The sequence below is a fragment of the Myotis lucifugus genome, unplaced genomic scaffold (assembly GCF_000147115.1).
Source record: "Myotis lucifugus unplaced genomic scaffold, Myoluc2.0 scaffold_79, whole genome shotgun sequence".
NCBI lineage: Eukaryota > Metazoa > Chordata > Mammalia > Chiroptera > Vespertilionidae > Myotis > Myotis lucifugus.
In genome coordinates, this window is record NW_005871127.1 from 2,111,155 (window position 1) to 2,138,741 (window position 27,587).

General features: G+C 39.4%; 1 protein-coding gene across 2 annotated transcripts; it reads right to left on the reverse strand.

The window, feature by feature from the left end:
* Positions 1 to 669: 669 nt before the first annotated feature.
* On the reverse strand, positions 670 to 17,001 carry TYRP1 (tyrosinase related protein 1). 2 transcript variants are annotated; one of them, XM_014457555.2, is made up of 8 exons: positions 16,977 to 17,001; positions 16,082 to 16,536; positions 14,493 to 14,815; positions 11,366 to 11,570; positions 6,564 to 6,731; positions 5,700 to 5,879; positions 2,529 to 2,675; positions 670 to 1,706 (listed from the first exon to the last, which is right to left on the reverse strand). In XM_014457555.2, the coding sequence occupies exons 2-8, from the start codon at positions 16,464 to 16,466 to the stop codon at positions 1,501 to 1,503; spliced, it is 1,614 nt and encodes a 537-aa protein (XP_014313041.1). In that variant the 5' UTR covers positions 16,467 to 16,536; positions 16,977 to 17,001; the 3' UTR covers positions 670 to 1,500. The 2 variants fall into 2 exon arrangements, with proteins under 2 accessions (XP_014313041.1, XP_014313042.1); XM_014457556.2 differs by lacking the exon at positions 16,977 to 17,001 and adding an exon at positions 16,627 to 16,863.
* Positions 17,002 to 27,587: the final 10,586 nt, after the last annotated feature.

A 27,587-nucleotide genomic window follows, 5' to 3' on the forward strand; every position in this document is an offset into this window, starting at 1 on the left:
TGGGAATAACAGACTAGCCATTTTCAGTAGTGTATGAATACTATTGTTATTATTTACTTTTTACCAATTTTAATTAAAATATTTGTTTACTGCAACCAGCCTAGAGAGTTCTTCATTGGGAATATTGTTTCAGTATCAGATCAAAAAGAGAAAAAAAGTATGATAGATAGAAAGATAAAGAATGACATTCTTGCAGAACTACATAAAAAAAGAGGACCAGCTCTCGCCCGTGTGGCTCACCAGTGTGATTCCTGGTCAGGGCACATACCTGAGTTGTGGGCTCGATCCCCAGTAGGGGGAGTGCAGGAGGCAGCAGATAGATGTTTCTCAGATCAATGTGTTTTTGTGTTGTTGTTTTTGTTTGTTTGTTTTAAATATGTTTTATTGATTTTCACAGAGAGGAAGGGAGAGGGACAGAAAGTTAGAAACATCGATGAGAGAGAAACACCGATCAGCGGCCTCCTGCACGCCCCCCACTGGGGATGTACTTGCAACCAAGGTACATGCCCTTGACCGGAATCGAACCCGGGACCCTTGAGTCCGCAGGCCGATGCTCTGTCCACTGAGCCAAACCGGTTCTGGCATCAGATCAATGTTTTTTTTCTCTCTCAATTTAATAAAAACATTAAAAAAATAAAAATTGAAAAGATAAAAATACAGAGGACCAATGAAATATTTTATTTGAAAACACAGAAAAGTCTGACAAGTGATAAGAGGAAGCTATTTGTATGAAACACAACTAACTGAATACTATTTGTAGAGCACTGTGATGCAGGTTCTTCACCTTTATGCCTCCCTGTGGATCTCAGCTATTAGAAGAGGAATCAGGAGGTGAAATGCATGGATGGGTAGTTCCTTTTTCAGCAAATTGAGAGGTAGGAGACAGGCAGTATCAATTATCTCTTAAACAAGGTGAAGCTTTTATCTCTCTAAAGTGCGACAAAGAGTGTGATTTGTTTTGGTCTTGAACCTTACACTAAATATGCTGGTACCCAAAGGGGAAGACCATTTTGAAGAAGTTAATTGGAGTCCCATTTATAACTCCACGTAAATTATTTTAACTAATAAACGTGGCTTCCTTTACATCTGTTGGTCAGTGTCAATGAATGGAAATATATTTACATCTTAGTACTGTAGAAATGCCTACTCATGTATTTTAATCAGGAATTTTCAATCAATCATGATTTTTCTTTATGATTTTTAAACAAAGTAAAACAGCTTATTTACATTGTCATATAATTGACCTTTAAGACATGCCAAAAATCTTGACACTTTCTGCTTAAACACCATGGAGTGGGTGCAACCTACTGTCTGAAATAAAAGGAAAATGTTGTGATTCTTCCCAGCTCTGGAAAGTGATTTCTGGAGCTTTAATTCCAACGTGTGCATGCATAGGAAGAAAGGAACAGAGTGAAAGAAAATACAGTTAGTAACTCAATCTATTATTTTTCAGCCAGGGCTTTTGTAAGACTAGGGTGTAAGACAATAGGTCTTTTATAGTTAGACCATAGATTGATTAGGATTCGGGACTTTTTCATATTCTTCAGCATAGTGTCGATACTGGTCAGTGAGGAGAGGCTGATTGGCTTCATCCATGTTGCTTCTGGCACGAATCAGACAAGAAGCACCCACAAAAATGACTGCAACCAGCAATAAAGCAGCAACCACTGCTATGGTAATAATCTCAGAAATACGAAAACTCCGGCCTATGTGAAAAATAAAACAAGAGCAAAAAATAAATCTGCTAATAGTTGCCATCAAAAATTGGATACTAAATTTAGGCACTTTACTGAAATCCTCATACTTCAGTTTTATTGGCTACATTGTCTGGTATGGCACTTGTCATCTTGGAGGCACTTTCTAATTTCTCATAATGAGTAGATTCCATTAGGACAGGTATTTTCATTCTAAACATGAGGAAAGAATGGCTCAGAGTCTCTGTCACTTGCCCAAGGTCATTTAATTAGTAGATAATAGAATTGGTTTGGGAGTACAGGTCTTTCGGAATCCAAGCCCTGTGCTCTTCCACTGTATTCTATTTTCTTGAAAAATAAATTTAAAATTAAACAAGAAAGTTTTGCATTTCAAAATCTCAGAAAGGACAGCTCAGAGTACCTCATGCCATTCTTAAAAAATTTTAAAGGATAAACGGAGGCACATTATATTGTAGAAAAAGTAGGGGGCTAAGCTCAAAACTCATTTTCTCTGCTTACTAAGCATGTGACCTTTGACAGTTACCCTCGCTAAACCTTGTCTTCCATATTTGTAAAATCAGGATTGTGACACTATCAGAGGGCTGCAAGGATTAAATGAGATAGTGCGCTCTATAATCAGCACAATACCAGGTCAGAGTGGGCTGGCAACAAATGTGAAGTTCACTCTCTTTATCCCCAAATGAAAATCGAAATGAACGTTTCTAAATGCAAGTGGGGAATGTCAGCCTCAAGAATACTGTGATTAGTTTATTTCTAAAGGTAACATATTGCTTTTGAAAATTTCCACAGTAGAAATACATTTTTAATACTCACCTGGCCATTGGACTTCATAAGTATATCCCAGGTTATCTGGAGCAGTAACGAACATTTCGGTGTTGGTAACTGGAGGCCAGAATGGCACCATGTTGTATTGTCTATTATGTCCAATAGGGGCATTTTCCAACGGAAATGTGGATATATCTAAAATGTGCCAGAAACACCATATTAATATTAGTATATAGTTATGTTCTGAAGGTGTTCTGAAATATTCAAGCATAACATTAAAAACATTCTTTCATATTTTACAGTGAATAAAGACATAAGTTCTACAGCAGAACAGGAAATTGCATAAAGCAGATTTCAAATGCCTTGAGTACAGCACTAATTAATGTCTTATCTGATAGAAAAAGAAAGTTCAAAAGCTGGCATGTTTTAGTATTTTATCATCTTTGATGCTCATTAATTGTTTCACTTTTAAATTACAGAAACAAATTTGAATAAAGTTAATTAAACGTATTTTTTCAAAGGTAAAGAAAAGATGGGTCTATATAGTTCGCTGTAACATCATCTATGATTTAAATTTGAGAGATAGTCTCTAATGGAGGTTTCTCCTTGACTGTGAATGTTTCTCTTTAGTATATTTTCTTTTTTCTGTTTACTTTTAGAGAAATAAATATTAACTTGTTCCTCAGGTTTTACTGTTAACAAAAAACACTTAAGATTTCGAATCCTGGTCTTGGAATCCTGTTTGCTTTCTGCTACCTCTCCTCTTTCTACAGTAGTCTCCCCGGACCCATGGTTTTATCGTCCACGGTTCAGTTACCCACAGTCAACTGTGGTCTGAAAATATTACATGGAAAATTTCAGAAATAAAAAATGTATAAATTTTAAAGTGTGCTCAGTTCTGAGTAGCGTGATGAAATCTCAAACCTCCTGCTCTGTCCTGCCCACGAAGTGCATTATCCCTTTGCCCGGCATATCCACTCAGTATAGGCTACCAGCTCCTTGGTCACTTAGCTGCCTCTCAGTGACCAATCAGCGTTGTGCTATTGCCGTGCTTGTGTTCAGGTAACTGCCCCGGAGCCATTCATATAGCTTTTATTAAAATATAGTTATAATTCTATATTACTGCTAGTTATTGTTGTAAATCTATACTGTGTGTAATTTATACGTTAAACTTTACCATAGGCATGTACCTATAGGAAAAAGCATAGTACATGCAGTTCTAGGGTTCACTACTATCCACAGTTTCAGGCCTCCACTGGGGTTCTTGGAACATTTCCCCTGTAGATAAAGAGGGACTGTTCTATTTAAATACAAGTTGCAGGTATTTATATCATCGGTGAGTTTTTGCCCTAAGGGATAAAGGTACTGAAATGTCCTTTGTGGCAAAAGTTGTTGTTTGTTGTTGTTGCTGTTCTATATGTTGGTACAGTTAATTACCAGATGGAATGTTACAAAACCAGAGTTGCAAGTGGGCGTGGGCACTACATGCGTGGGAATATGTTGAGAAGAGCTGGGATATGTGAGAACGCTAGTGAAGTGTCAGATTGTGTTTGTGAGAAGTCCGTTACCTGGACAGTCCGTGTGTTTCTATGAAGCACAGAAGAGAATTTTAGAATCTAGTTTGAAGAGCAATTGATTCTAGAAATGGCAGGTAGTGTTTATATTTTTGACGCTTAAGTATTTATCTAGTAACATCTGTTGAGCTCCTGGTCTAGGCATGGGGCTATAGTTTTGTACAAAACAGACAAAATTCCTGTCTTCAAGGAACCGACATCTTGGTGTATTGCTGGAAATTATTTATTCAAATGAATAAGTTGGATTTGTAAACTTCCCATTTCACCTTCACTTGATCAGCCTTACCCATGTCAGCTTCAGCTGTGTGATTAAGTTATATCCATTTAAAATGAATGGAGAAATAATAGTAAAAATAACAAACAATAGCAATTGGGTTATAATGTAACCTTTCTCTGCAAGACCCTTTGATGGCTCCCCATCTCTCTTTATTATAGATAATGCATTATAGTCATATGTATGTACGTAAATACGCATGAAAATGAGGTGGGACTACAATCAGTGAATTCATAGCAGATTGATAAATGCACCAATATTTGTATGTAAGTTATCCACTTGTTAAATGATTTTTTGATGAATAGTAAAAATCACTAAAAATATTTCACTTGTCAAGTCAACAGCAGTGATTATACTGAGCAACAATTTTTCCTAAGCTTGCCAGGACAGTTTTTCCCTTAATATAATATCGTTGTTTCTCTGCACCTATGGTTAGCGATATTTGTTTGCTATATCCGGAATTAGGTTTTAAGCTAGTGGCATGGCATTCTAAATGTAGCCTCCAGGTTAAAAATAATGGAACATACTATTTTGATCAACTCATCAGTTAATGGTCTTAATCAGGTTGAATTAAGAACTTTTACTGTACACACACAAACACATACAAGAAAATAAGGGACTGGCTGAATTGGGTGGATAAATGAATAGGTAGTTAATCTCAAATATTATGTTTATATGCATGATGAAATAAAGGCACAGAAGTCAACATTTAGGACACTTTTTTAAAATATAAAAATTTACGATGTGTTAACCAGAGGAACAACATTGAAAAGTAATGCGAAAAAAATTAAAGAAAAAGTAATGTAAGTCTCTCAGCTGAGTAGAAGCAAAGAGAAAGTGACCTTGTAAATAAGCATTTAAAAATATATTAAAATGAACTTAAAAAGAGATTTTCTATGGTGTGATATAAAAACCAACATCATCTTTTCAAGCTGAGCAAAATTTCCATTTGTGAGAGTTCATAAAGTAATAAAATCAAAACTATGGATTATGAGTGTAATATTTTTCTCTCTTGGAGTATCAAAGAAGAGCTCTGTAAGAATGTCCTGTCTATATTAAAAAGCAATGAGAATGTTCATTGGAAGATACGAGGAAGGAAAATTCTGGAAACAGTAAAAATGAGAAGGGATTAACTGCTTAGTTCTATTGAATGCTAGTAAATATCATCTTACTATAGCAATTCTGAGAGACTTCTTGTCTGCCTTGTCAAAGTGGTTTGGAGTATTTGGAAATGGCTAGATAATAGAGCTATTTTCACCTTATTTTGAAATGTAGTTCATGTGTGTCAATTGCTTAGCCTGAAGTGATAACTATGCTATCCGAACAATCTTTTTTTGCTGAGCCTGCGAAAAGCATATAAAAATGTCTCACCAGCATTATATCTCCTCAGCCATTCATCAAAGATTGCGTCAGTGAAAGTATGCAGGAGGACAAAAATAGGATCATTTGGAGATAAATGGGTTTGTCCCCCTGTTCCATTCAGGAATAGATGAGCCAAATTGTGAAGGCTTCGAACAGCAGGATCATACCTTCCCATGGGATCACTGTAACCTAGATATAAAAATAGAATGAGAATAGTAAAAATCATTACAAGTATTCTACTTGTCAAGTCAACAGCAGTGATTACACTGAGCAATAGTTTTTCCTAAGCTTGCCAGGACAGTTTTTACCTTAACATAATAGCATTATTTCTCTGTACCTTTGGTTAGCGACATTTGTTTGCTATACCCAGAACTGGGTTGGTTTTAAACTAGTGGCATGGTATTCTAAATGTAGCCTCCAGGTTAAAAATAATGACCTGCAAAGGATAGCAATCAAAATACATAGAATACTCTATTTCCACAAGGCAAACATCGTTCTATATGACAGTAGAGATCTCTAGCTTCTACTGAAAACTGCTGACACAATTGGGAGACCACTCTGATTGTCCTGGAACTTAAATTGCCAGATGTTACTTTTGTTTCCTATATTATTCCCTTTGAATGACTGTCAGCATATTTATTTTTGGAAACTTATTTTTGTGGTGAAGGTACAATTTCTCAGAGCTTTCTTAACACCTCTGTATTAGTTTTAAACATTTGGAGAGCCTGCCCTCAAAATATTAGGCAGCGCCATTCAGATAAACTAATTGGATCAATATGGCATTGAAAAAATTTTTCAAAGAGATCTGAATGTGAGTACTTCAGTTTACTGTGATAACTAAATCAATTCAAAGCACCAATTTTGTTTACTTGCCTTCCACTGTGTTTCGGAAACTGTTTGTAGAGTTGGAATAAAAAGGAGGTGTGTCAAATAAACCAACTTCTAAGCACTGAGCGACATCCTGTGGTTCAGGAAGACGTTGCACCATTGGTCTAGCCACGTTTCCGGCTGGATTCCTCCTAATTGGCGCCCCCTCAGTGCCTGGGAAGAAGATGGGGTTTGCAAACATTTAGAGAATGTTTAGAGATCTTATCCTTGTCCTTTAACATCTTATATATAGCATGGACCCTGAATAACAGGTTCTTCTTGGTGGAGGAGAGACATTTTTAAAATGCTTTTCAGTGGCATTAAAGTGAGAAAATCTAAGTTATCATGTCAACTTCTCTGAGAAGAGTAGATAAGTGATACGTAAAATTATCTGAAAGAAGAGGTGATCACAATAACAGATGGAGGTCCCGGTGTTTGTTAAAATAACATATGCTTCTTTCATGAGAATATATTAAAATAAACATTCCATGGAAAATTGAATTTTGTCCAAATAATCTCATAAACCTAAATTCTACACTGAAATCTATATTTCATATATATCAGTAATCTTAAATTCACGAAATGGGAGAGGCCTTAGGTGGGTGGGAGGAGCCTTTTTGATTGGGAGTATTTTTTTTAGTCTGCTTCAGTGGTCTCCAGAGAGGAGTGCTCATGCCTTAGAGGGGACACAGAGAATAACTTGCTGGGTGGGAGAGATAATATTTCAACATCCACTCATTTTTACTTTACCTCATTCATAGAAATCCTAATTGTATGCTGTATAATTAACATAATGATTAGCATAAATAGCTTTATATAATAAATGTAAAAATAACTTTATATAATATAAAAATAAAACATGACTATATTGAGACTGGAAAGTGCATATGTATCTTTTAGGTATACATTATTATAAAAACTTTCAGACTGTACTAGCTAATCAATTTAAGCTGATATTTTGGAGATTACTATTCAGGGAGCTATCACTACATCCCAAGAAAAAAGTATTGGTTACATGGGTTTCAAAAACACTGTATTCAAATTTGCTCTCATGGAGCTTCATAGTGCAGGATTTTGATAGTGAAGAAACTAGTTAAACCAATTTAATTTTAATCTAGTGACTTTAAAATTTGTACATGTACAACTTCTGCCATTGCATCTATTTTTATTTTTAAATTAAAACAATTTAATTACAGTTGACAATATTATATTCATTTCAAGTGTACAACATAGTGGTTAGATATTTATATAACTTATGAGGTGATCTTCCCACTGAGCATAGAACCCATCTGACCCCATACATAGTGATTATATATATTATCGACTATATTTCCTATACTGCACTTTACATCCTTTCCCATAGTAACTTCCTATGGATTGGAGTCCTGTACAATTTCCATGCAGGAATGAATTGAAAGTTCTGATTTCTGAAGGAGAAAGTAGTTTTGCGAAGTATTGTGAAGAAAGAAGAATGTTTTCCATCTGATAAATCAAAGACTATATTTTAGTGGCAGGAAGAATGTTAGGGGTCAGTAATTCACTCTGTTAATTTACATAACATGTTTGGGGTATTAATGGGATAGTGGAAAGATACTGTGCAACGAGCATATGAAAACATAGGTGTGGAGAGTCTAAGGACAATCCTGTATAATAAAGAGCTAATATGCAAATGGTCGTCACGCCCCCGTGCCGTCACACCTTAATGGCTCAGACACTTCACACTGTGGAGAGAGGAATGGGGACCAGCCAGGCACAAATGAGCTCGTGAGAGAGGAATGGGGACCAGCCAGGCACAAATGAGCTTGTGAGAGAGGAATGGGGACCAGCCAGGCTATGGCCCGGGAGAGGGACAAGCCACCTGGTCTGTGGTCCTGGGTGCCTGCAGCAGTGGCCCGGGTGAAGCCACCTGCCCACGGTCCCCTGGGACTGTGGCTGGCCCGGAGGAAGCTGGTCTGGGTCCTGGGTGCCTGCAGCCAGTGAGATGGAGGGAATTCTGGGTCCGGGCGTGGGGCAAGGCAGAGACGGTTAGGGGCAATCAGGCAGGCAGGCAGGTGTTTGGTTAGGAGCCAGTGGTGTCAGATTGTGAGATGCAGTCGGACATCCCCTGATGGGACCTGGATTGGCAGGCCAGGCTGAGGGACACCCTCCTCCTCTCCTCCCCCCCCCCCCCCCGCAAGAATTTCATGCATCGGGCCTCTAGTTTGATATAAAGATGTATAGTATGGCTGTCTTGTAAAAGATGATCAGTGAAACCACAGGAATGGAAATTTCATTCAGGAAAAAAAGTAGAAGGAGAAAAGAATTGTTATGATGACTAGTAAATAAGATATTAAAGAATTTAACACCATATCAGGCACAATTTGCTAAATAAAATATTGTTTCCTTTATTTCTTTCACTGGCCTAATAAAATTTTTAGCATTTATATCTTGAACTAAGACAAGGAGTAATCTTAAAAATTGTTCCACCTAAAATACATTCAATATTTTAAGAAACTATGTGTCAGAATTATGAGTTATATTAAATAACAAAAAAACTGTGATAAAAAATCTCCTATGCTATAATTTAATTTACCTATTTAATTTGTGCTGTATTTTGTTATTCAGTCAAGAAGGTGATCAGAAAATGTCTGGAAAACTTCCAGGCCAAAATATAATAGCCTGGTCAGAAAGAGATGAATGTTTTGCTATCTAAAGAGATCTTGATCCTCAATTTCATCTCCCTACCTCAAGTGCTACCACTTATTAAACATGCCAAACAAATAAACATTTATTCTAATTCTTAAGTTTCTATGGAAGAAAATTTCATGCATATCATTTCTCTTATTCCTAAACACAGCTAAATAACCTTCTAATAATGAAAAGCCACCTGATTCCTTTGTTCCATTTAGAATAGTCTCTCTTTAAGTTTAGAAAATAATTTAAATAATTGATGCTTTAAAGAATATATGCAGAATAAATGTTATCCTATATAGTAAAAGGGTAATATGCAAATCGACTAAGTGGCGGAACGATGGTCACTATGATGCGCACTGACCACCAGAGGGCAGATGCTCAACACAGGAGCTTCCCCCAACCCGCAGGCCCCTTTTTGGCTACCAACCTCTTGGTCCCTTCCTCCGACTGGCAGGGTCCGATCACCCAATGGCAAATGGGGAACCAGGGGTGGGTGGCAGCAGACACGGGCAGCACTAGGCCAAGGCCCCGGCCCCACTGGTCACACCGCACAGAGGGCAACTGGCATCGGGGGACAGGGCCAGTGAGCAGGCGGGAACAGCTAACCTCTCAGTCCCTCCCCCTGGCTGGCAAGCTCTGATCACCTGATGGCAAATGAGGAACCAGGGGTGGGTGGTTGGGGAGTCAGGGCTGGCTGCCAGGGAAGATGGCCCTGTCTGAGCGGAGCCGGGCCTAGGGATTGTACCTGTGCATAAATTTCATGCACCGGGCCTCTAGTGAATATAATAATAGAATAAATTTCCATAATTCTAGCTTTTATATGGAAGAACATTAGTTCAAAACTAGAGGCCTGGTGCATGACATTTGAGGCACTGGGGTAGGGGTTCCTCAGCCCGGCCTGTGCTGTCTTGCAGTCCGGGACCCCTTGGGGGATGTCTGCCTGCCAGTGTAGGCCCGCTCCTCCCAGCAGGCAGACATCCCCTGAGGGGTCCCGCTGCTGTGTTCACCAGCCGTGAGCCCAGCTTCTGGCTGAGTGGTGCTCCCCCTGTGGGAGCGCACTGACCACAGGGGGCAGCTCCTGCATTGAGCATCTGCCCCCTGGTGGTCAGTGTGTGTCATAGTGACCAGTCGTTCCACGGTTTGGTCAATTTGCATATTAGCCTTTTATTATATAGGATAGCCAGACATGCCTAAAGAGGAAAAATAAGGGGGCATAGGGAGACTAATAATGAAGACCTTGTGTTAGCAGCACAGGGACAGAGAATAAGATCCAAGGAAGAGAACAGAAAGCTCAGTTAAAGATCCACATATAACAGAAACGGCCTGTGGCGGAGCTGGTGTTCAGATCCCCGGAACAAGGATGCTAGGACAACTGGTTAAGCATTCTCTATATTATCTTTTTATTTTTAACCCTCTGACTAGATCATTGATGGCGAACCTATGACACGCGTGTCAGAGGTGACACGCGAACTCATTTTTTTGGTTGATTTTTCTTTGTTAAATGGCATTTAAATATATAAAATAAATATCAAAAATAAAAGTCTTTGTTTTACTATGGTTGCAAATATCAAAAAATTTCTATATGTGACACGGCACCAGAGTTAAGTTAGGGTTTTTCAAAATGCTGACACGCCAAGCTCAAAAAGTTCGCCATCACTGGACTAGATTAATATCATAATAACATAATGTAATTATATTATTATTATTATTATTATTATTATCATCATCATCTACTCCTTTGGCACTTCCAAGTCTTTCTGTGTACTTCAGATTTCCTAGGGAAACATTTTCTGTGAAATTCCAACACAAGACACATGATCGCTAAGCAGTGCTGAGTGTACTAAGAGGATTAAGTTATACAAGTAGACCGTTTCAAAATAAGAAAGTGAGCAATGCACTTACCAGATTGCTCAAGAAAAGAAATGTAATAATGTACAGACACTCTGTTCCCCTTGGTTCACCTTATAGATTGCCTTGAGTATCTTAGTTGTTTCATGAATTGGTTTTACTACATTGATTCTCTGCAATAATAGATTTTAGCCTGACATCCTTAATAGAATGAACGGCCTTCAGGCAGCACATTTAATCTCTCTCCCCAAAGGGAATTCTGCACCTAGACGTCATTGGAAACTTACTGTTACAGAGGGTTCCTAGGGTGTCATAATCTTCCAAGGACTCACACACCACTCGCCATTGAGAAAAGACAGAGTTCGCGCTTATGAGGTTGGGATCGAAGCTGCTCCTGGAGCCCATCATGTCATCGGTGCAGATGTCACAGACATTCTTCCCAGTCGCAAAATTCCAGTAAGGCAGGGAGAAGGAAGGGTTCCGCAGCATTTCCTAGATCACAGAGACTCAGTTAGCATTCTCTGGTTTTGTTTAAAATCCCCTCTCTTTGCTGGGTTTCCTCCCGGGCAGTCTATTTCTGTTAGTTCATTTCAGCCACTTAGAAACCAGTTAGTGTGTCTGAGGGGCCGGAGGACTCAACTATTAACAAAGCTGCTCATTTACCAAAAGGAGTCACTTTAGGCTCAGGAGCGATTTAAACTCAACTCATTATGCAGAATTCCTGCCATTGATTTTTTTTAGGGGGCAGGGGAAAGGTCTTCCTTTTCTTTTTTAAATAGGTAATTACATTGCTATTGATTATACCACAAGTTATCAATAATAACTTCTACTTCTTGACATTTGCACCTCCCTCCATTACCTTCCTGTAATTCAAGCACTGCTAACTCTTGGTCTGGAGTCAGACCCAGCCTCGAAATGTGTTCTGTGGAGCAGTACCTTTTGTTTTGTTTATGTTTCTTTTTTTTCTCTTTTTTTAAAGTTTAACTTGAATGACTTTAGGCATTTAGATTCTGCTTTGGCCACAGGCTACACAGGCTCTATCAGACGTACCTTATCTGCCTGGGCTGTAAAGAAGCTTTACTTAGAAACCTCTGCTTCAGTCTAAACTTGAAGACTCGGGCTCCTGCCCAAACCTCATACCATCAGGACATGCTGAAGGGAAACAGAGAATTTCTCTGTGCCTGCTGCTCTTTAGAACAGGCACCTGGTTTCCATTCAGGGCTGATCTCAATGATTTTAAAATGCTGGACTCAAGATCACATGGATATTTTTCCTAGGTTCCTTAAAAGATTTATTTATGGTACCTGTTGTTTCTCATTCCTTTTGGTCTTCTGGGAGTTATATTGAGAGTGTCCGACTTAAATGCAGGAATCGCCATTGTTTAATTCCGCCTCCATTCATTTGGTACATGACTGCCTTTTCACTTCCAACCTTTCTAGGAAGCATCCCCGGGTCCTCAGGGTGTGATCGAGGGCCAAGAGCTTGCCCAGGCATCGCCAGCTATGGGTCTCCAGGGACTTAGAGTCCTCATTTGGAAGCCATTGTTCCGGTTCGCAGATATTAGTGACAGCTTCCAAGGGATTATTAAGAGTCATTTGTGGTTCAGTAACTGACATTTGGGAGCTGGGGCATATTCATGTGGCATTTCCACGGCGCATTACATATAGACTGTAATTTGCCGGATCCCTTGTGCTGTTGGGTTTTAAAAATGTAAGTAGTCCTAGAGGTTGAAGTTTACACAGGCAAAATTTGAAGCTTTTAGATACTTTCCATCTGCCCTTTCGTTTTGGTGTGCTCATGGGAAAATGACTCAAAGGCATGAAGCTCTAGAGTCGATTACAAATGACAGATTTATCTACGCGTAATCTACTAAATGTCTTGTATTCAGAGCTATAAAATATGAAGTGCAGAGTACCAGATGAATTCATTTAATCACCCTCGAACTGCATGTGGATAGACTACTTTCGTACAAATATCTTATTCTGTATCGTCATGCATTATTTTTCTCTCTTCTAACCATTTATTTTCTTGGATTAATGCTGGGCACAAGGATACTACAAATCAATAAGTAAACACCTTTTCTCCCTTCAGATATTTTAGGTTAATTTTTAGATTTTAACTTAGAGAGAGGGATTCATTACAGTTATTTCACATAGAAAACTGGTTTAATTTGTTGATTTCCTAGGTCTAGTAATTTAAAATTTTATTTTAAAATTACAATACTTTTCTTAAGAAGGAGCAATTAATAGAAGACACAATAATAAAGTATCTTTGTTAACAGATAATTTTTTTAAAATATATTTTATTGATTTTTTACAGAGAGGAAGGGAGAGAGATAGATAGTTAGAAACATCGATGGGAGAGAAACATCGATCAGCTGCCTCCTGCACATCTCCCACTGGGGATGTGCCCGAAACCCAGGTACATGCCCTTGACCGGAATCGAACCTGGGACCCTTCAGTCCGCAGGCCGACGCTTCATCCACTGAGCCAAACCGGTTTCGGCTGTTAACAGATAATTTAATGTGGTTTGAGCTTATGTGCTTAAAAATAGATAGGAAGCCTGGTCGCTGTGGCTCAGTGGCTGAGCATCGATCCATGAACCAGGAGGTAAGGGTTGGATTCCTGGGCAGGGCACATGCCTGGGTTGTGGGCTTGATCCCCAGTGTGGGGCATGCAGGAAGCAGCCAATTGATGATTCTCATCTTTGATGTTTCTATCTCTCTCCCTTCTCGTTTCCTCTACCTTGAAAATCAATAAAAACATATTTAAAATAAGCAGGAAATAACTGTTTGGGTTGAAGTTCACTTTATGCCAATGCCTCTTAAGTAAAAATGATATCTAACTGATGGGATGTTTTGAATAGATTTCTTCTGTAAGCCTCAAGTGGTAAGGGGCACCGAGAACAATGGTGCTCCATGAAAATATGACAATATAAATGGAAAGGAACTTTTTACATCATTTAATCCCTACCCCACATTAGTATTGTCCACTGGTATGAAGAGTTACATATTTGGGACTTGGAAGACTGTCAAGTTCATACACACTCGCTTCACCCAAACCAGTAAGGGGCTTACATTTGAGAAGAAGGGCATAGCAAATGAGATTCTTTCATTGCAAACTATATGAGTCATTGTTTTACTTACAGAGCCCTGGAACATGTCCAGTGCTTTCATTTCACCTACAAATGTCTCACTTGGCCTCCTTATCATTGAGATTACTTTCTTTTCACTTCACAAGCGGTCAAGATCAATTAATAAGCAATTAGCATAGGGAGAAACTTAGAATGCCTAAGGCAGATCAGTAACCGGGATTGCTTTGTCATGCCACGCTTTGGAACACAGTGGATCAAACGACTTGCAAACAAGGTGCCCTGGGTGTAAAGGATCTGAGAATAGAAATGTGCCCTGCGTACCTGCATGTCCCTCTCCAGCTGCAGCAGGTGGTACCTGTGCCACGTGAGAAAAGCTGGCCCTTCATGGGAGAAGTCCACTTCGCCAAAGCTTTCCTGGCCCGCCCCAAGGAAAGTCTTTTTGACCGAATAATAGTGTGTCCACACAAAGTAGTTGTAAATGGAAATGTTCTCGAATTGGGGTGTGTTGCCATCTGGCCCCAAGATTTCTTCCGACCTCCTGGTGGCAATGACAAACTGGGGGTGAGTTGTGCGCTTCGCCATATCCAGGGCCCGGACAAAGTAGTTCTTTTCTTCTGTACTTAAATCCAGAAGGTTTCTCCTGACTTTAGGGATACAAAATTCAAACGTGAAAACCTCTGCTTTGTAGGGATGGGTAGGGAATGAGCATAATAATCTAACACACCATGCTCTGTTTACCGGTAATGATAATTTGCATATATGTTTAAAAAATGTTGTACTTTAAAAAATACCTCTTACTATATATCCCTCCCTCCCCATCTCTCCGGCTCCCTCCTTCTGTCCCTCCCTCAGTTGCTCTCTCCCTCCCTCTCCAATTTAATATAGAATTTTGTTAGCTTTCTGTCATCTTACTTGTGGACTTTATGATTGTGTTCTGTTTATTGCTGCTCTCTATTGACATTTTTCTTAAAATTTTCTACATTTTTAATGTCATAAATCTTGCAAAAGCAAGGGATGTGGTATAGCATGGTGGTGAAGACCAGAGACTCATTCAATGACCACACATTTCTCTAAGCCTCAATTTTCATCTGCAAAGTGTATGTAAAACACTAGAGGCCCAGTGCATGAATTCGTGCATGGGTGGGATCTGGCCGGGGGGAGGGGCCGTGGGCGGTTGGCTGGCCCTGCCCCCTGGTCAAACTCCAGATCTAACTCCTGGTCTAGGGGACAATTGCATGTTAGGCTTTTATTATATAGGCTAATATATCTTTGCAGAGTTGTACATTTTAAAGGGTTTACACATGAAAAGCAGTTAGACCAGAACCTGGCTCATAATAAAGACTCAATACACATTCTGTTCAACCCTTGGTCTGGCACATAGAAAACAATCATGTTTTGCTGGCTGTTACTATTTCATGCCTTGTTATTAACTGCTATTTAGGCTGACGGCTGGACTTATCATCTAAAATGGCTAAACTTGCTCATCACAGTGGAAAATTTATTAGGGGGGTATCAAGGGGAGTAGAAGAGGCCCATGTATTAGAGGTAGACAGACCTCAGCCTGAATTCCAGGTTTTCCTAGTAGCAGCTGTGTGGATTTGTCCTTTTGGGACCACACCTATGCTACTTAACATAAGTACCTTGAGGAGTTACTGAAAGAATAGTTCTAAACCTCTAGCACAGTTCCCCACAGACAGTGGTGGCTCAACATATGTTTTGGAAGAAAATATTAAACAGATGACCTGAGCTCCAAGCCCATTCCTTTAAATGACATACATTTCTTAATCTTTTAAGCCTCTTTCCTCAACCGTGGAGAGAGGATTGAGCTGTATGATTTTCCCAGAGGTTCTTCCAGCTCAAATGATTTGGGTCGCATGCAGGACTGGCTATCCGTCCATCCCCCCACTTACCTGTGAGCACCCTCTGGTCACACGCGTTTCCTCTCCATCCAGGACGGCAAGTCCCACAGTTGTGTCCCGAGAAGTTGCCATTGCAGTGACACGTCCTGTTGAAGAAGCGTGTGGGCCAGCCCTCCCGGTCGTCTCGGCCATCATGCGGGTACTGGGGGCCGTGGGGTCGGGAGTCCGCAGTCACTGCCTCACACCTGCCCCTCCCTGATGAGGAGCCGCAGGGGTCAGTCCCAGGCCCGGACACGGGGGCCAGGTCTGGGCAGCACACACCATTCCTCAGAGCCTCAGTGGTGGCACACTCCCTGGGGAACTGAGCCCCCGCCTGCTGAGTGAACAGCAGGGGCAAGAAGACGTATCCTAGAGAGAGGAGTCTATGAACTTCCATTCTGCTGGAAGCAAGGCTCTGGTTCTGCGGCCCTTTGTGCAGAGACTGAGGCACATAGAGAAAAATCAAGCTGAAAAGGAGAAAGCAAAATGGAATTAGGCAAGGCTTTTTGTTGTTGTTTTTGGCATGTCATCAGTGGCATGAGCCCTTTCCAACCCACCTTCAAAACGCTTTTCAAATCTGCCGCATGACAATCCAAGTCAGAAAAACAGTTATTTACCTTTAAAAGTTTGACATGTATAATACCTACATAATTACACCCCCCATCCTAGTCATTGAGTTTTCTTCCGTCTTAATTTCTATTTATAAAAATACTTATCCTGATGCCATTTATCAAAAGCAGTCATTAGCAGGTTGCCACCACTCACTACATCTAACCATGGGGCTGCAAGAAGAATTGGGAGCAGGTTTCCAGCAAGTTAATTTTCATCCTTTAAAATCCCGCCCCCCCCTGCCTAATGGAGGCTTGGCTGGGGTCCACCCACTTCCCATGGAGCTTCTCTCCAGTACCTCCAACTCCTGAGGGGATTCTCCACCAAACCGCTCTTAGAGCTGAGGGTTTTATATTTGCCCGTCCCCTGATGTCAGAGCTGTTAATTGCTTGTGGGTTTCTGCCTGATAACTAATCACAAACCTGCTCACCCAGACTGGGAGGGGCTGGTGCCCTTCTGCACCCTTTACTAATCCTCTCTCACGTCAGTGAGTTTTTCTGCCCTTTAAGTACTTGGTTAGCACATGATTCCCTCCCCACTGATTTCCTTGTGATGCTCAAAAGGCCAGAGGCACTCATTTGGAATACAACGAATCAGAGGGACCAGAGAACGCTTGTCTCTGTTGTAGAGTTTTTATTTGTGACACATATACCTTTAGAGGATGAAATCAGAATACTTGCTCTTTCTTGGTGATCCAAGGTTAGGCCAATGCTTGCACCTGATGGCAGCTTTTGATTGTGTTTGGTCTGGAAAACAGATGCTGCCATTCTTACCATTTCTAGAGAGAATATTTGTTTTAGAAAAGGCATGAAATTGCCTGGCTGGAGTGGCTCAGTGATTGAGCATTGACCTATGAACCAGGAGGTTACGGTTCGATTCCTGGTCAGGGCACAGGCTCGATCCCCACTGTGGGGAGTGCAGGAAGCAGCCGATCAATGATTCTCTCCCATCATTGGTGTTTCTAATCTCTCTCTCCCTCTCCCTTCCTATTAGAAATATAAAAGAAAATATCTATAAAAGAAAAGCATCAAATACAATTACAAGTCACATGCCATTGGTCCTCCTGGTGCCTGCTGGTGTTGACTTTGGGTACCTTTCACCTGCATTGGGTGGGTGTCCATCTCTTGGCAAAGTATCACAGGTTCACTGCTGTTTCTGTGGTTTAGAAGTTGACCACTAACCAACTTCTTTCCTACTTTCTGTCCAAGGATTAAGCCAATGGCACTAATTTTAAATTACTTAAATGCCTTGCTAATTTTAATAGCCTTATATCATCAGTAACCAATATCTTAAGGTTTCATATCCATTCAGGGCAAAATTAATTGTGAAACCTAATGCATATAAAATAATATTTACATAGTTGGGGTTTTATTTTTGCTTGCTTTGATTTTTTAGTTTGACTTCTTGCTGGATTGAAGTAGATTATTATTTTTCTCTCTTGATTAAATTTAATAGCAATGTACCAAGGTGGGTTTCTTAGTTTTGATAAAGGTACTAAAATCATATATGGGTGAAGAGTGTATGGAAACTGTGTAACTTCTCTGTATATCTAAAATTATCCCAAAATAAAATGTTCATAGTAAAAAGCTCTTTTGAAAATTAGGTAACCTATTCTTATACGTTTATGTGTGCAGATATCAGTAAACTACAAGGTGCCATATTATGTTGAAAGCAAAACAGAAACAAAAACAAAGCTTTGGCCATCACGTCTCTTTGTTATAGAATCCTCACAGTTACCCCCGGACACCCCGAGTGCAGGGTGATACATAAATGACTGATAGGGGGCAGGCGAGGGCATCAGTATCGAATCACAGCATATTAATTAAGTGTAAGAATAAATATAAAACTATGCTCTGATATTTTCTTTCTGGACCCTAATGGATTTGTGCGCTTCCAGGAGATTGTGGGAACGCCACCTTGGGTATCACTACCAAGAGTGATCTTATTTGGCCACATGGAATTCATCCATGAGCTGGCGAATCCTGCTGATAACTAAGAACAATCTTTCCCCAGAGGGTATGACTTATATATCTAACTTCCTATTTACTAAGTCCACTTAGATGTCTAATTGGTCACACATTTTTAAAACATCTTCCTCAGTCTTTCCCATCTCAGTGAATGAAATTACTGTTTATCCCATTGCTTGGGGGTGGGGAGGAGAGGGGGGAAAGGAGGGGACATACCTGCAAAAGCCACTGTTTCTTTCTCTTCGTTTATGCAAACTGCATTCATCACTTGGTCTAACAGCCTAACTTTGAGCCATCATTATCTCTCACCTGCCTATAACAATAACCTAGTTTATCTCCTCACTTTCCATGCTTAACCACACAGGAGTTTACTCTCCACATAAGGTTTTATTCTCCATTCGGCAGCCTGAGAGAGCTTTATATTGCTGATACCTGATTACCACTGCTCTCAACAAACCCTTCAATGGCTTCTGAACTCACCTAGGATAAATCCAAGTGTTTAGAGAAGTCTATATGATCAGGCCCCTCCTATGTCTGACGACCTCCGTCCATCCTCCCTCTGCCCTCCCTCTTGCTCTTTTGCTTAAGAACAAGCTTAGTACAGCCTCTGTACTCACACCTACTGCTGCCTCTGCCATCTCCCAGGTCTTTTATGACTTACTCTGTCACTTCTCTCAGGTCTCTGTCCACTGTTACCTCTTCAGAGAGGCCTTGCCTACGTGCCCCACCTGAAGTAGCCCTCTCCATCCCCAATGCCATCATTCATCACTTGCTTATTAGGACTTAGTCTTTTTCATAATACGAAGCACTACCTGAAATGTGTATTATTCATTCATTTCTCACTTATAGTTTCTCACTTATCAGAAGACAACCTTTTGTCGTTCTTTTCCAGTATTGACCTAAGCAATCTTAGAGGGCCATATAGCCAGCTTAAAAATGAGCGAGGATTAGACATTTGATGTCTTATCCCCAGTCTAATGGTAATCAGTGCTCTCACTGAAAGGAATGTATTTTCATTAGCTACCAAGAACGAGCATCTATTATTTCCCTAAGTACTGTACATACATTACCTCTCATTCTTTCAAAATGTTATTAAAATATTACTTTTATTCTTGTTTTGAAAATGAACAAACAGAAGTTTATGGAGTTTAAACCTTTTTAAAATTATGCAGTTTGTAATTAGAAATCTCAGGTTTCGAAGCCAACTTAGTTTGGCTCCGACATGTTTGTGGTTTGCAAGCACTGCTCACACTCCAAAGGAGGAAGGCTGGGGAATGCAGAGAGTGCTGCATTTCAGCTCATCACATAGGCCAGCTGGGGCTGAGTGAGCAGTGCCTTTGTTTCCCTGAGTCTCAGCTCTGACCTGTCAACGAGGTGTAACAAGTCTATATTGTTGGAGCAAAAAAGCTCAGATAAAAGTAATCAGTAGAGTGCAGACAATCAATCAATACTAATTTAACAAGTAAATGAATCAAAGGTAGAACTTTTGAAATCGATGAAAAATAATAAAGTGAATACCATATTTATAACTACCTTACAATACCCAAATGTATTTTACACAATGCCCTCATTACTGGCAAATGCCAAATCCTTGTTACAAATAGTCCTGTGAAATAAGAATGTCAAACATTGAAGAGAGAGGGAAGCTGAAACAACAGTCTCTATTAATTGTGAGAACCTGGAAATAGACCCCCCACTAGTGTATTCCACACACATACACTGACATGATTCCTCAGCTTGCTGGTGTTTTCCAATGCAAGAGGCTGGGGCAAAGTGTAGAAAGAAGAAAATGTACTTGTGTCTTTCTATTTTGCCTGGATATTGTGAAATGTGTGGTGTCAGGATCCTTCTAAATTATTCACAGCATAGGTCAGAAATGAATGTCAAACTACATGTGCAACACTCCTCAGTCCACTGCAAAAATTATTTCTGAGATTTCTTTGGCGGAAATTAATTTTTATACAGTAATTTTGCCTTACGAATGGGCTAAGTCTGAAACTTTACCTACATGTATCTGTCTACACATGAATCTAACAATACAGGCATTTGTAAAAAATGCATAATTAGTTATTACCAGTGAAATAATAGCAAATGCTCAATGACCTTTAGATGAATGATATTGCTGAATCCCATAAATTGTGTCTTAGTGTTAAAGCATTATTAAACCAAAGAAATCACTTTGGAGACATAGGGAGCTATGCACAGAAGGAGTACTAAGAATTGTACTGTAAACACAGTACAATTAGTGTGCGTGTCAGACATTTATAGCTGATGTGAATAAAGATCGTATCTCAGGAAAAAGGACTGATCCTCTCTTCCTATATTTTCCTTTGAAGTCTTATGATTGTCATTTATAAAAGAAGTAAGGAAAAAACCTAATGATAAAGGACCAGGAATTTAAGTTGAGGAGAAAAATTTTCAGGAATATCCTTCTTTTTCTAGAAAAATTATTAATGAATATTAACATCTTTAGTAATATCTGTGGCAAATGATAGTGACTATATTCATTGCCCTTTTGGATTACATGTTATTCAATTATATGCTTAGTTGTTCTCAGCTTAGATTAATGGTTAGAATTCCAAAGGCATTAAGGCAACTCAGTCATCTGTTAGGCCAGTCATGTGTTCATACCTCATGGAGGAGCTTAAATTCAGTGGAAGCAAAGGGAAGAATCTCAGGGCTGGTTTCTGTGTCACTGAGCAGAGATTCAGTCAAACATACCATTGCTATTTTCGGGCAGAATATTTGAAGTTGAGGTCTCAGATAATGTGGTCTCCAATACAATGTGCCATTAATTTCCTTATTGCATTTTTGAAACTCTGTAATATATTGCAAATACCGGTGCAGGGCCAGTTAACAATATTTGATTTTGTTTATTGAAATCTTCTCTTGATAAGTTAACATAAATGCATTTAAAGTATTGTTTCGTTTTGTTTTTAATCCTCACTGGAGGAGTGAGGATATTTTTTCCATTGATTTTTTAGAGAGTGGAAGCAAGCAGAAAGGGGGAGAGGAGAGAGAAGTATTTATATGAGAGAGACACATGGATTGGTTGTCTCCCACACACACCCTGACTGGGGTGGGGATTGAAGCTGTACCCTTCCAGGTCAAGGTGCAGGTGCCCTTGACCTGGAATCAAACTTGTAACTCTCTGCTGCTCAGGCTGATGCTCTAACCACTGAGATCACCAGTCAAGGCTAAAGTATTTATTTTGCTGATGATTTACTGGTATATTCTGCTTGTTTTAACAAATGACCTTGTAAGATTTCCCTATAGAGAAACTCTCAGATACATGTATGTTAGGCATCAAAGTAAAATAATCAAAGATACTTGTATTTAGAGTGCAATTATTCCACTCTAAATACAAGTACCTTTGATTATTTGTTGTGTAGTTAAAATTATTGTGCTCATTTCCAAAGGTTATAACACTGGTATAAAATAAAGTTTCCATTATTTTGGTATTTATTTGGTATTTATAAATCTATCTCTATGGTCATCATTGTGGTCCATCCTCATGTTCTTCTACTGCAACACGGCTGACACTCTGCAAATGACAGGTAGTATAGACATTATATTCCAAGTCCTAACTAGCAAGGAGCTAGCAAGGAGCAATTGGCAGAAAAATTGGAATTCGAACTTGGGGTAGGGTTGCCAGATAAAATATAGGACTCCCAGATAAATTTGAATTTCAGATGCACAACAAATAATTTTTTTAGTGTAAGGATATTGCTTGAAATATTGTAAGTATAATTTTACTAACAAAAATAAACCATTGTTTACTGATACACAAATTTACTGGAAACCTTATACTTTTATTTGCTAAATCTGGCAACCTTAATTTAGAGTCATTAAGGCATACAGCGTGTCTATGATTCCATAAACACAGCAAATCCTCTATTCTAAGGAGTAATTTTTTTAAATCAAAAGGTGAAAAAGGCATTGCTTATTATCTCCTAGATAATTCTCAAAGAAGGTGCATAATTTGATATGAATAAAACTGATATAATCTTTGCTCCTCAACTGAAGTGCGAAGAACCAGCTGCCGCCGCTTGGTCTAAGCCAGCAGGTGGTGACAGCAGTCGGCAAACCACAGGGCCCTTTCCCTGCCAGCATTCACCTCAGGTAGGACTTGCACCAATTCATCACATTCATTCTTGTGGATGCTGCATTGTGTCAAACTGCGTAAAAAATAAGCACAATCCTCCTAGGTGTCCCAAATGTAAAGCCTAAAAGGAGAAAGTCAAGTTTCCCTTTTGTCTCTCTCAGGGGGAGAAAGATTTAAACTATTTGCAGTCTCCTTAGATGAATCCATTACACAGTTTTCCAGACGTGGGAAGAGACCTCAGAATCAGGTCATGATATGCTTTCTCAGTTTCCTAATACAAAATATCTGAAATATAGAAGTAGGAAAACTTCTACAGCAATGTTGGTGATTTGTCAGTGACTTGCCGCTGGGTTTGTCATATGACTTTTTGCGTAATTATATGCTTTCAGGCAGAAGTAGTTGGCATTCTTCTTTTTTTTTATTATTGTAACTCATATGATCCTGGAAGAAATCCAGTGTTTTGAGACTGAGATCCAGCCTTTGAGTGATTCAGCATCTTAAAATCTCCAGCCAAATAAGCATGTCTTTGTTGCAAGAAGGTAATAGAACAGCTTTCTCTGTCCTCCATTCTCATTTCAGCCACCGCCTGAGAACTATCGATGGGCTTGGCGCTGGGTGATTGAATAGCACGCCAAGGCAAATCAGATGTGCCCCCTACTCTCCCAGAGCTTAAGTCATTACAGAAGGCCCACAATACTAATTTATAAAATGGTGGTAAACAAGCAAAGACATGGGACTATAGAGCATGAAGTGATCCATTTTGGTTAATGATGTAGGATCATTATTTTATTCAGCAAATAATGATTGATCATCTATGTACCAGACACTGTGAATACAAAGGGAATACAGATATGTACAATGAAAAAGTGGTCCCCATCTTGAAAAGCTTGAATTCTAGTTGAAGAACCTGAGTAAACACACACACACACACACACACACACACACACACACACACACCACATAAAATATAAACCTCAAACCCTAATATTTAAATACATATGTAAATAAAAAACATTGTAAGTCAAATTGTCCTATGTGATGGAAACAGACACAGCATGGGAAAGAGGTTAACAAGAGAGGGTTGGCAATGAGGAGGGCAGTTAAAATACTGCTTAAGCCTTAGCTGCTTTGGCTCAGTGGATAGAGTCTTGGCCTGTGGCCTGAAGGGTCCCGGGTTTGAGTCTGGTCAAGGGCATATACCTGGGTTGTGGGCTTGATCCCCTGTGGGGAGTGTGCAGGAGGCAGCAGGAGGCAGCTGATCAATGTTTCTCTCATCATTGATGTTTCTATCTCCCTCTTTCCCTCTTCCTTCCTCTGTGAAATCAATAAAGATATATTTTAAAAAACACTGCTGCTTAATATAATATGCACACTTACACTGAATTATTATCTTTAATATAGGTAATTAATATCTTTTCATTTCTACTATATAGAAAAGAAATAAATACTTGACTTAACCCAACTCCATTAGGTCACAGAATGTTACTTATGGGGTTACATACATACAGAGACGCTACATAGGAGTAGAGTCCTTATTAGTTGCTAAAACATTGAAATACTTTGCCATCAGTAGGCAAATAGCTTCCTGTAGCCCAGTGGTCGGCAAACTCATTAGTCAACAGAGCCAAATATCAACAATACAACGATTGAAATTTCTTTTGAGAGCCAAATTTTTTCAACTTAAACTATATAGGTAGGTACATTGTTATTAACTTAATTAGGGTACTCCTAAGACTTAGGAAGAGTCACACTCAAGGGGCCAAAGAGCCGCATGTGGCTCTCGAGCCGCAGTTTGCTGACCATGGCTGTAGCCCATTTCTATCACAGCTCCTTTAACAGGACCCTTTGTACATTCTCATGATCCAACCACTACAAGGTTCAAGCCAGGTCTTACCAGGGACTTTCAGGACTCAGCTCTTATATCTGTCCAAGTAATCCTTTCTTACTGCTGTTAAATATTTTGAACATTATCATTGGTTTCCTCTAGTGGTTATAAAAAAATCAATCTGTAATGGGCTACTATGGTTGACCCATATCTAAAAGGCCCCTGGAAGGTTCTAAAATGAAGAATATTCAAAGAGCCACAGATATTGGTTATATAACCATAAAATAAATATAATGATGTGGGAAGAAATAAATCAAAGAACTTGTATGCATATATGCATAAACCATGGACACAGACAATAGGGTGATGAAGGTCTGGGCTGGGGGGCGAGAATGGCTAGAAGGAAATGGGGGGAAGAAGGGGCCATGCTTTTTTTAAAGTGCGTTGTTGTTCTTTAGTTTTTAAATAGATTTTTATTGATTTCAGAGAGAAAGGAAGGGGGAGAGAGAGAGATAGAATCATCAATGATAAGAAAGAATCATTGATCGTCTGCCTCCTGCATGCTCCCTACTGGGGATCGAGTCTGCAACCCAGGCATGTGCCCTTGACTGGAATTGAACCCAGGAACCCAGGACCCTTCAGTCTGCAGGATGACACTATCCACTGAGCCAAACCAGCTAGGGCTATGTAAAGATTTTAATATAAAAAATAAATATAATTATATACTGAAGGCAGAATTTACAGAGTTGCAGCAAATTTCCTCTAAAGTTCACGAACATCAGGATTCACTATGCTTTTTCTTAACTAAATGACATTTATCATGAAATGAATTTGATATTTAAAAAAACTCAGAAAGCAATATTTGTGATTTGTCAGTGACTTGATGCCAGAATTTTCATATGACCTTTAGAATAAGACCATACTTTCAGAGAGAAATAGCTTTTTGTTTTGAAAAAGGAACCCTAATACACTGCTAGTGGGAATGCAGACTAGTGCAGCCACTATGGAAACGAGTGTGGAGTTTCCTCAAAAACTAAAAATGAAACTCCCATTTGACCTGTGATCCCACTTCTAGGAATATATCCTAAGAAGCCAGAATCACCAACCAGAAAGAATATATGTACTGCTATGTTCATAGCAGCATTATTTATAATAGCTAAGATCTGGAAATGGCTCAAGTGCCCATCAGTAGATGAGTGGATTAAAAAGCTGTGGTATAGCCCTGGCCAGTTTGGCTCACTGGATAGAGCATTGGCCGGCAGACTGAAGGGTCCCAGGTTTGATTCAGGGCAAGGGCATGTACCTTGGTTGTGAGCACATCCCCAGTAGGGGGTGTGCAGGAGGCAGCCGATCGATGTTTCTCTCTCATCGATGTTTCTAAATTGCTATCCCTCTCCTTTCTTCTCTGTAAAAAATCAATACAATATATTTTAAAAATTAAAAAAAAAAGCTGTGGTACAATTACACAATGGAATACTATGCAGCTGTAAAAAAAAAGAAGGATCTCTTACCCTTTGATACAGCATGGAGATACCTGGAGAGTATTATACTAAGTGAAATAAGCCAGTCAGAGAAAGATAAACATCACATGATCTCACTTATATATGGAATCTATTGAACAAAATAAATTGACCAATGAAATTGAACCAGTGGCATGTTAACATGGAACAGACTGATGAATCTCAGAGAGAAGGGGGAAGAGGGATAGCAAGAAATTAGCCAAAAAACTTATATGCATATATGCATTGCCCATGGACACAGCAATAGGGTGGTGAAGGAATGGGGTGGGGTGAGGTGGGAACCAGGTGGATGGGGGAAATGGGGACAAAAAGGGGACATTGGTAATACTCCCAACAATAAGATTAAAAAACAGAAATAGTTTTTAAAACATATGCTATATATTGAATAATTTTTATTCACTCACTTCTTTTTTTCCTCTCATTTGTGTCAGCCAGGCTTTGGGGATCTCCGCCATAATAGTAAGATAACCTGAAAAAGACTGTGTTTCTGAGAGGCAAAGTCAACTGAAGTGATTCCATTTGATTTACTGGCAAGAGAGGAAAGGGAGGGTGTCTGTGAACATTTCACAGAGAAAGTCCCTTTCCTGTCATTTTCACCATTGCATCCCAGTACCCAGAACAAAACTTTCTGAAATACAGTGGACATATTTAATAAATAAACATTGAATAAGTGAGTAAGCGAATGACTGAGTAAATTCTGACTTTCCAAGCTATAAACGTTTTTCTGAGGAGGGATCAAGTTTTTTCTGTCAATAATAATGAAGATGCCGAAACCGGTTTGGCTCAGTGGATAGAGCGTCGGCCTGTGGACTGAGGGGTCCCGTGTTCGATTCCGGTCAAGGGCATGTACCTGGGTTGCGGGCACATCCCCAGTAGGAGATGTGCAGGAGGCAGCTGATTGATGTTTCTCTCTCATCGATGTTTCTAACTATCTCTCTCCCTTCCTCACTGTAAAAAATCAATAAAATATAAAAAAAATAATAATAATGAAGAAATTTCTCTTATGGGCTTCATATTGGAGCAAAACATTGTATTTTACAATGTCCTGTAAAATATCCTGGAGGCATTCTTTAAGATTTGGTTACTTAAGTAGCTATTGTGCCAGTGCTTAAGTCTATCAGAAACGGACAATGAAACAGGATTGTTCCCTTATTGTAGGTGCAGCATCTAAAGTTCAACCCTATAAACAGATGTAGTTTCCCAATAACTCTTGCATTATATCATGTATAGCATCAGGAAAGATAAGACCAGCTTGAACTGGGATGACATTGTGGTTGTCACCATACATTTATATGTTTTTTTCAACTATTCCATTTCCAGGCCTATGCCTAATCTGTTGGTATTCATCAACATTTTCCCACTGTTCACTATAACAGTTAAATTGTGGTACCCAGAGCTATATCCAGGTCTTTAAGTGTGTCCTTTCCACCATAAAATAGTATGGGACTTCCAGTACCATTTTTCTATCTCTAGTCTTTAGTTAACATACATT

Bases quoted from the DNA above. Each gene is read 5' to 3' on its own strand.
- TYRP1 (XM_014457555.2), bottom strand. From the start codon at position 16,466: ATGGAAGTTCATAGACTCCTCTCTCTAGGATACGTCTTCTTGCCCCTG. The intron at 14,816-16,081 runs GTAAGTGGGGGG...GTATCCCTAAAG, and splicing joins TGACCAGAGGGTGCTCACAG to TCAGGAGAAACCTTCTGGAT. The intron at 2,676-5,699 runs GTGAGACATTTT...GGCACATTTTAG, and splicing joins GCTGAGGAGATATAATGCTG to ATATATCCACATTTCCGTTG.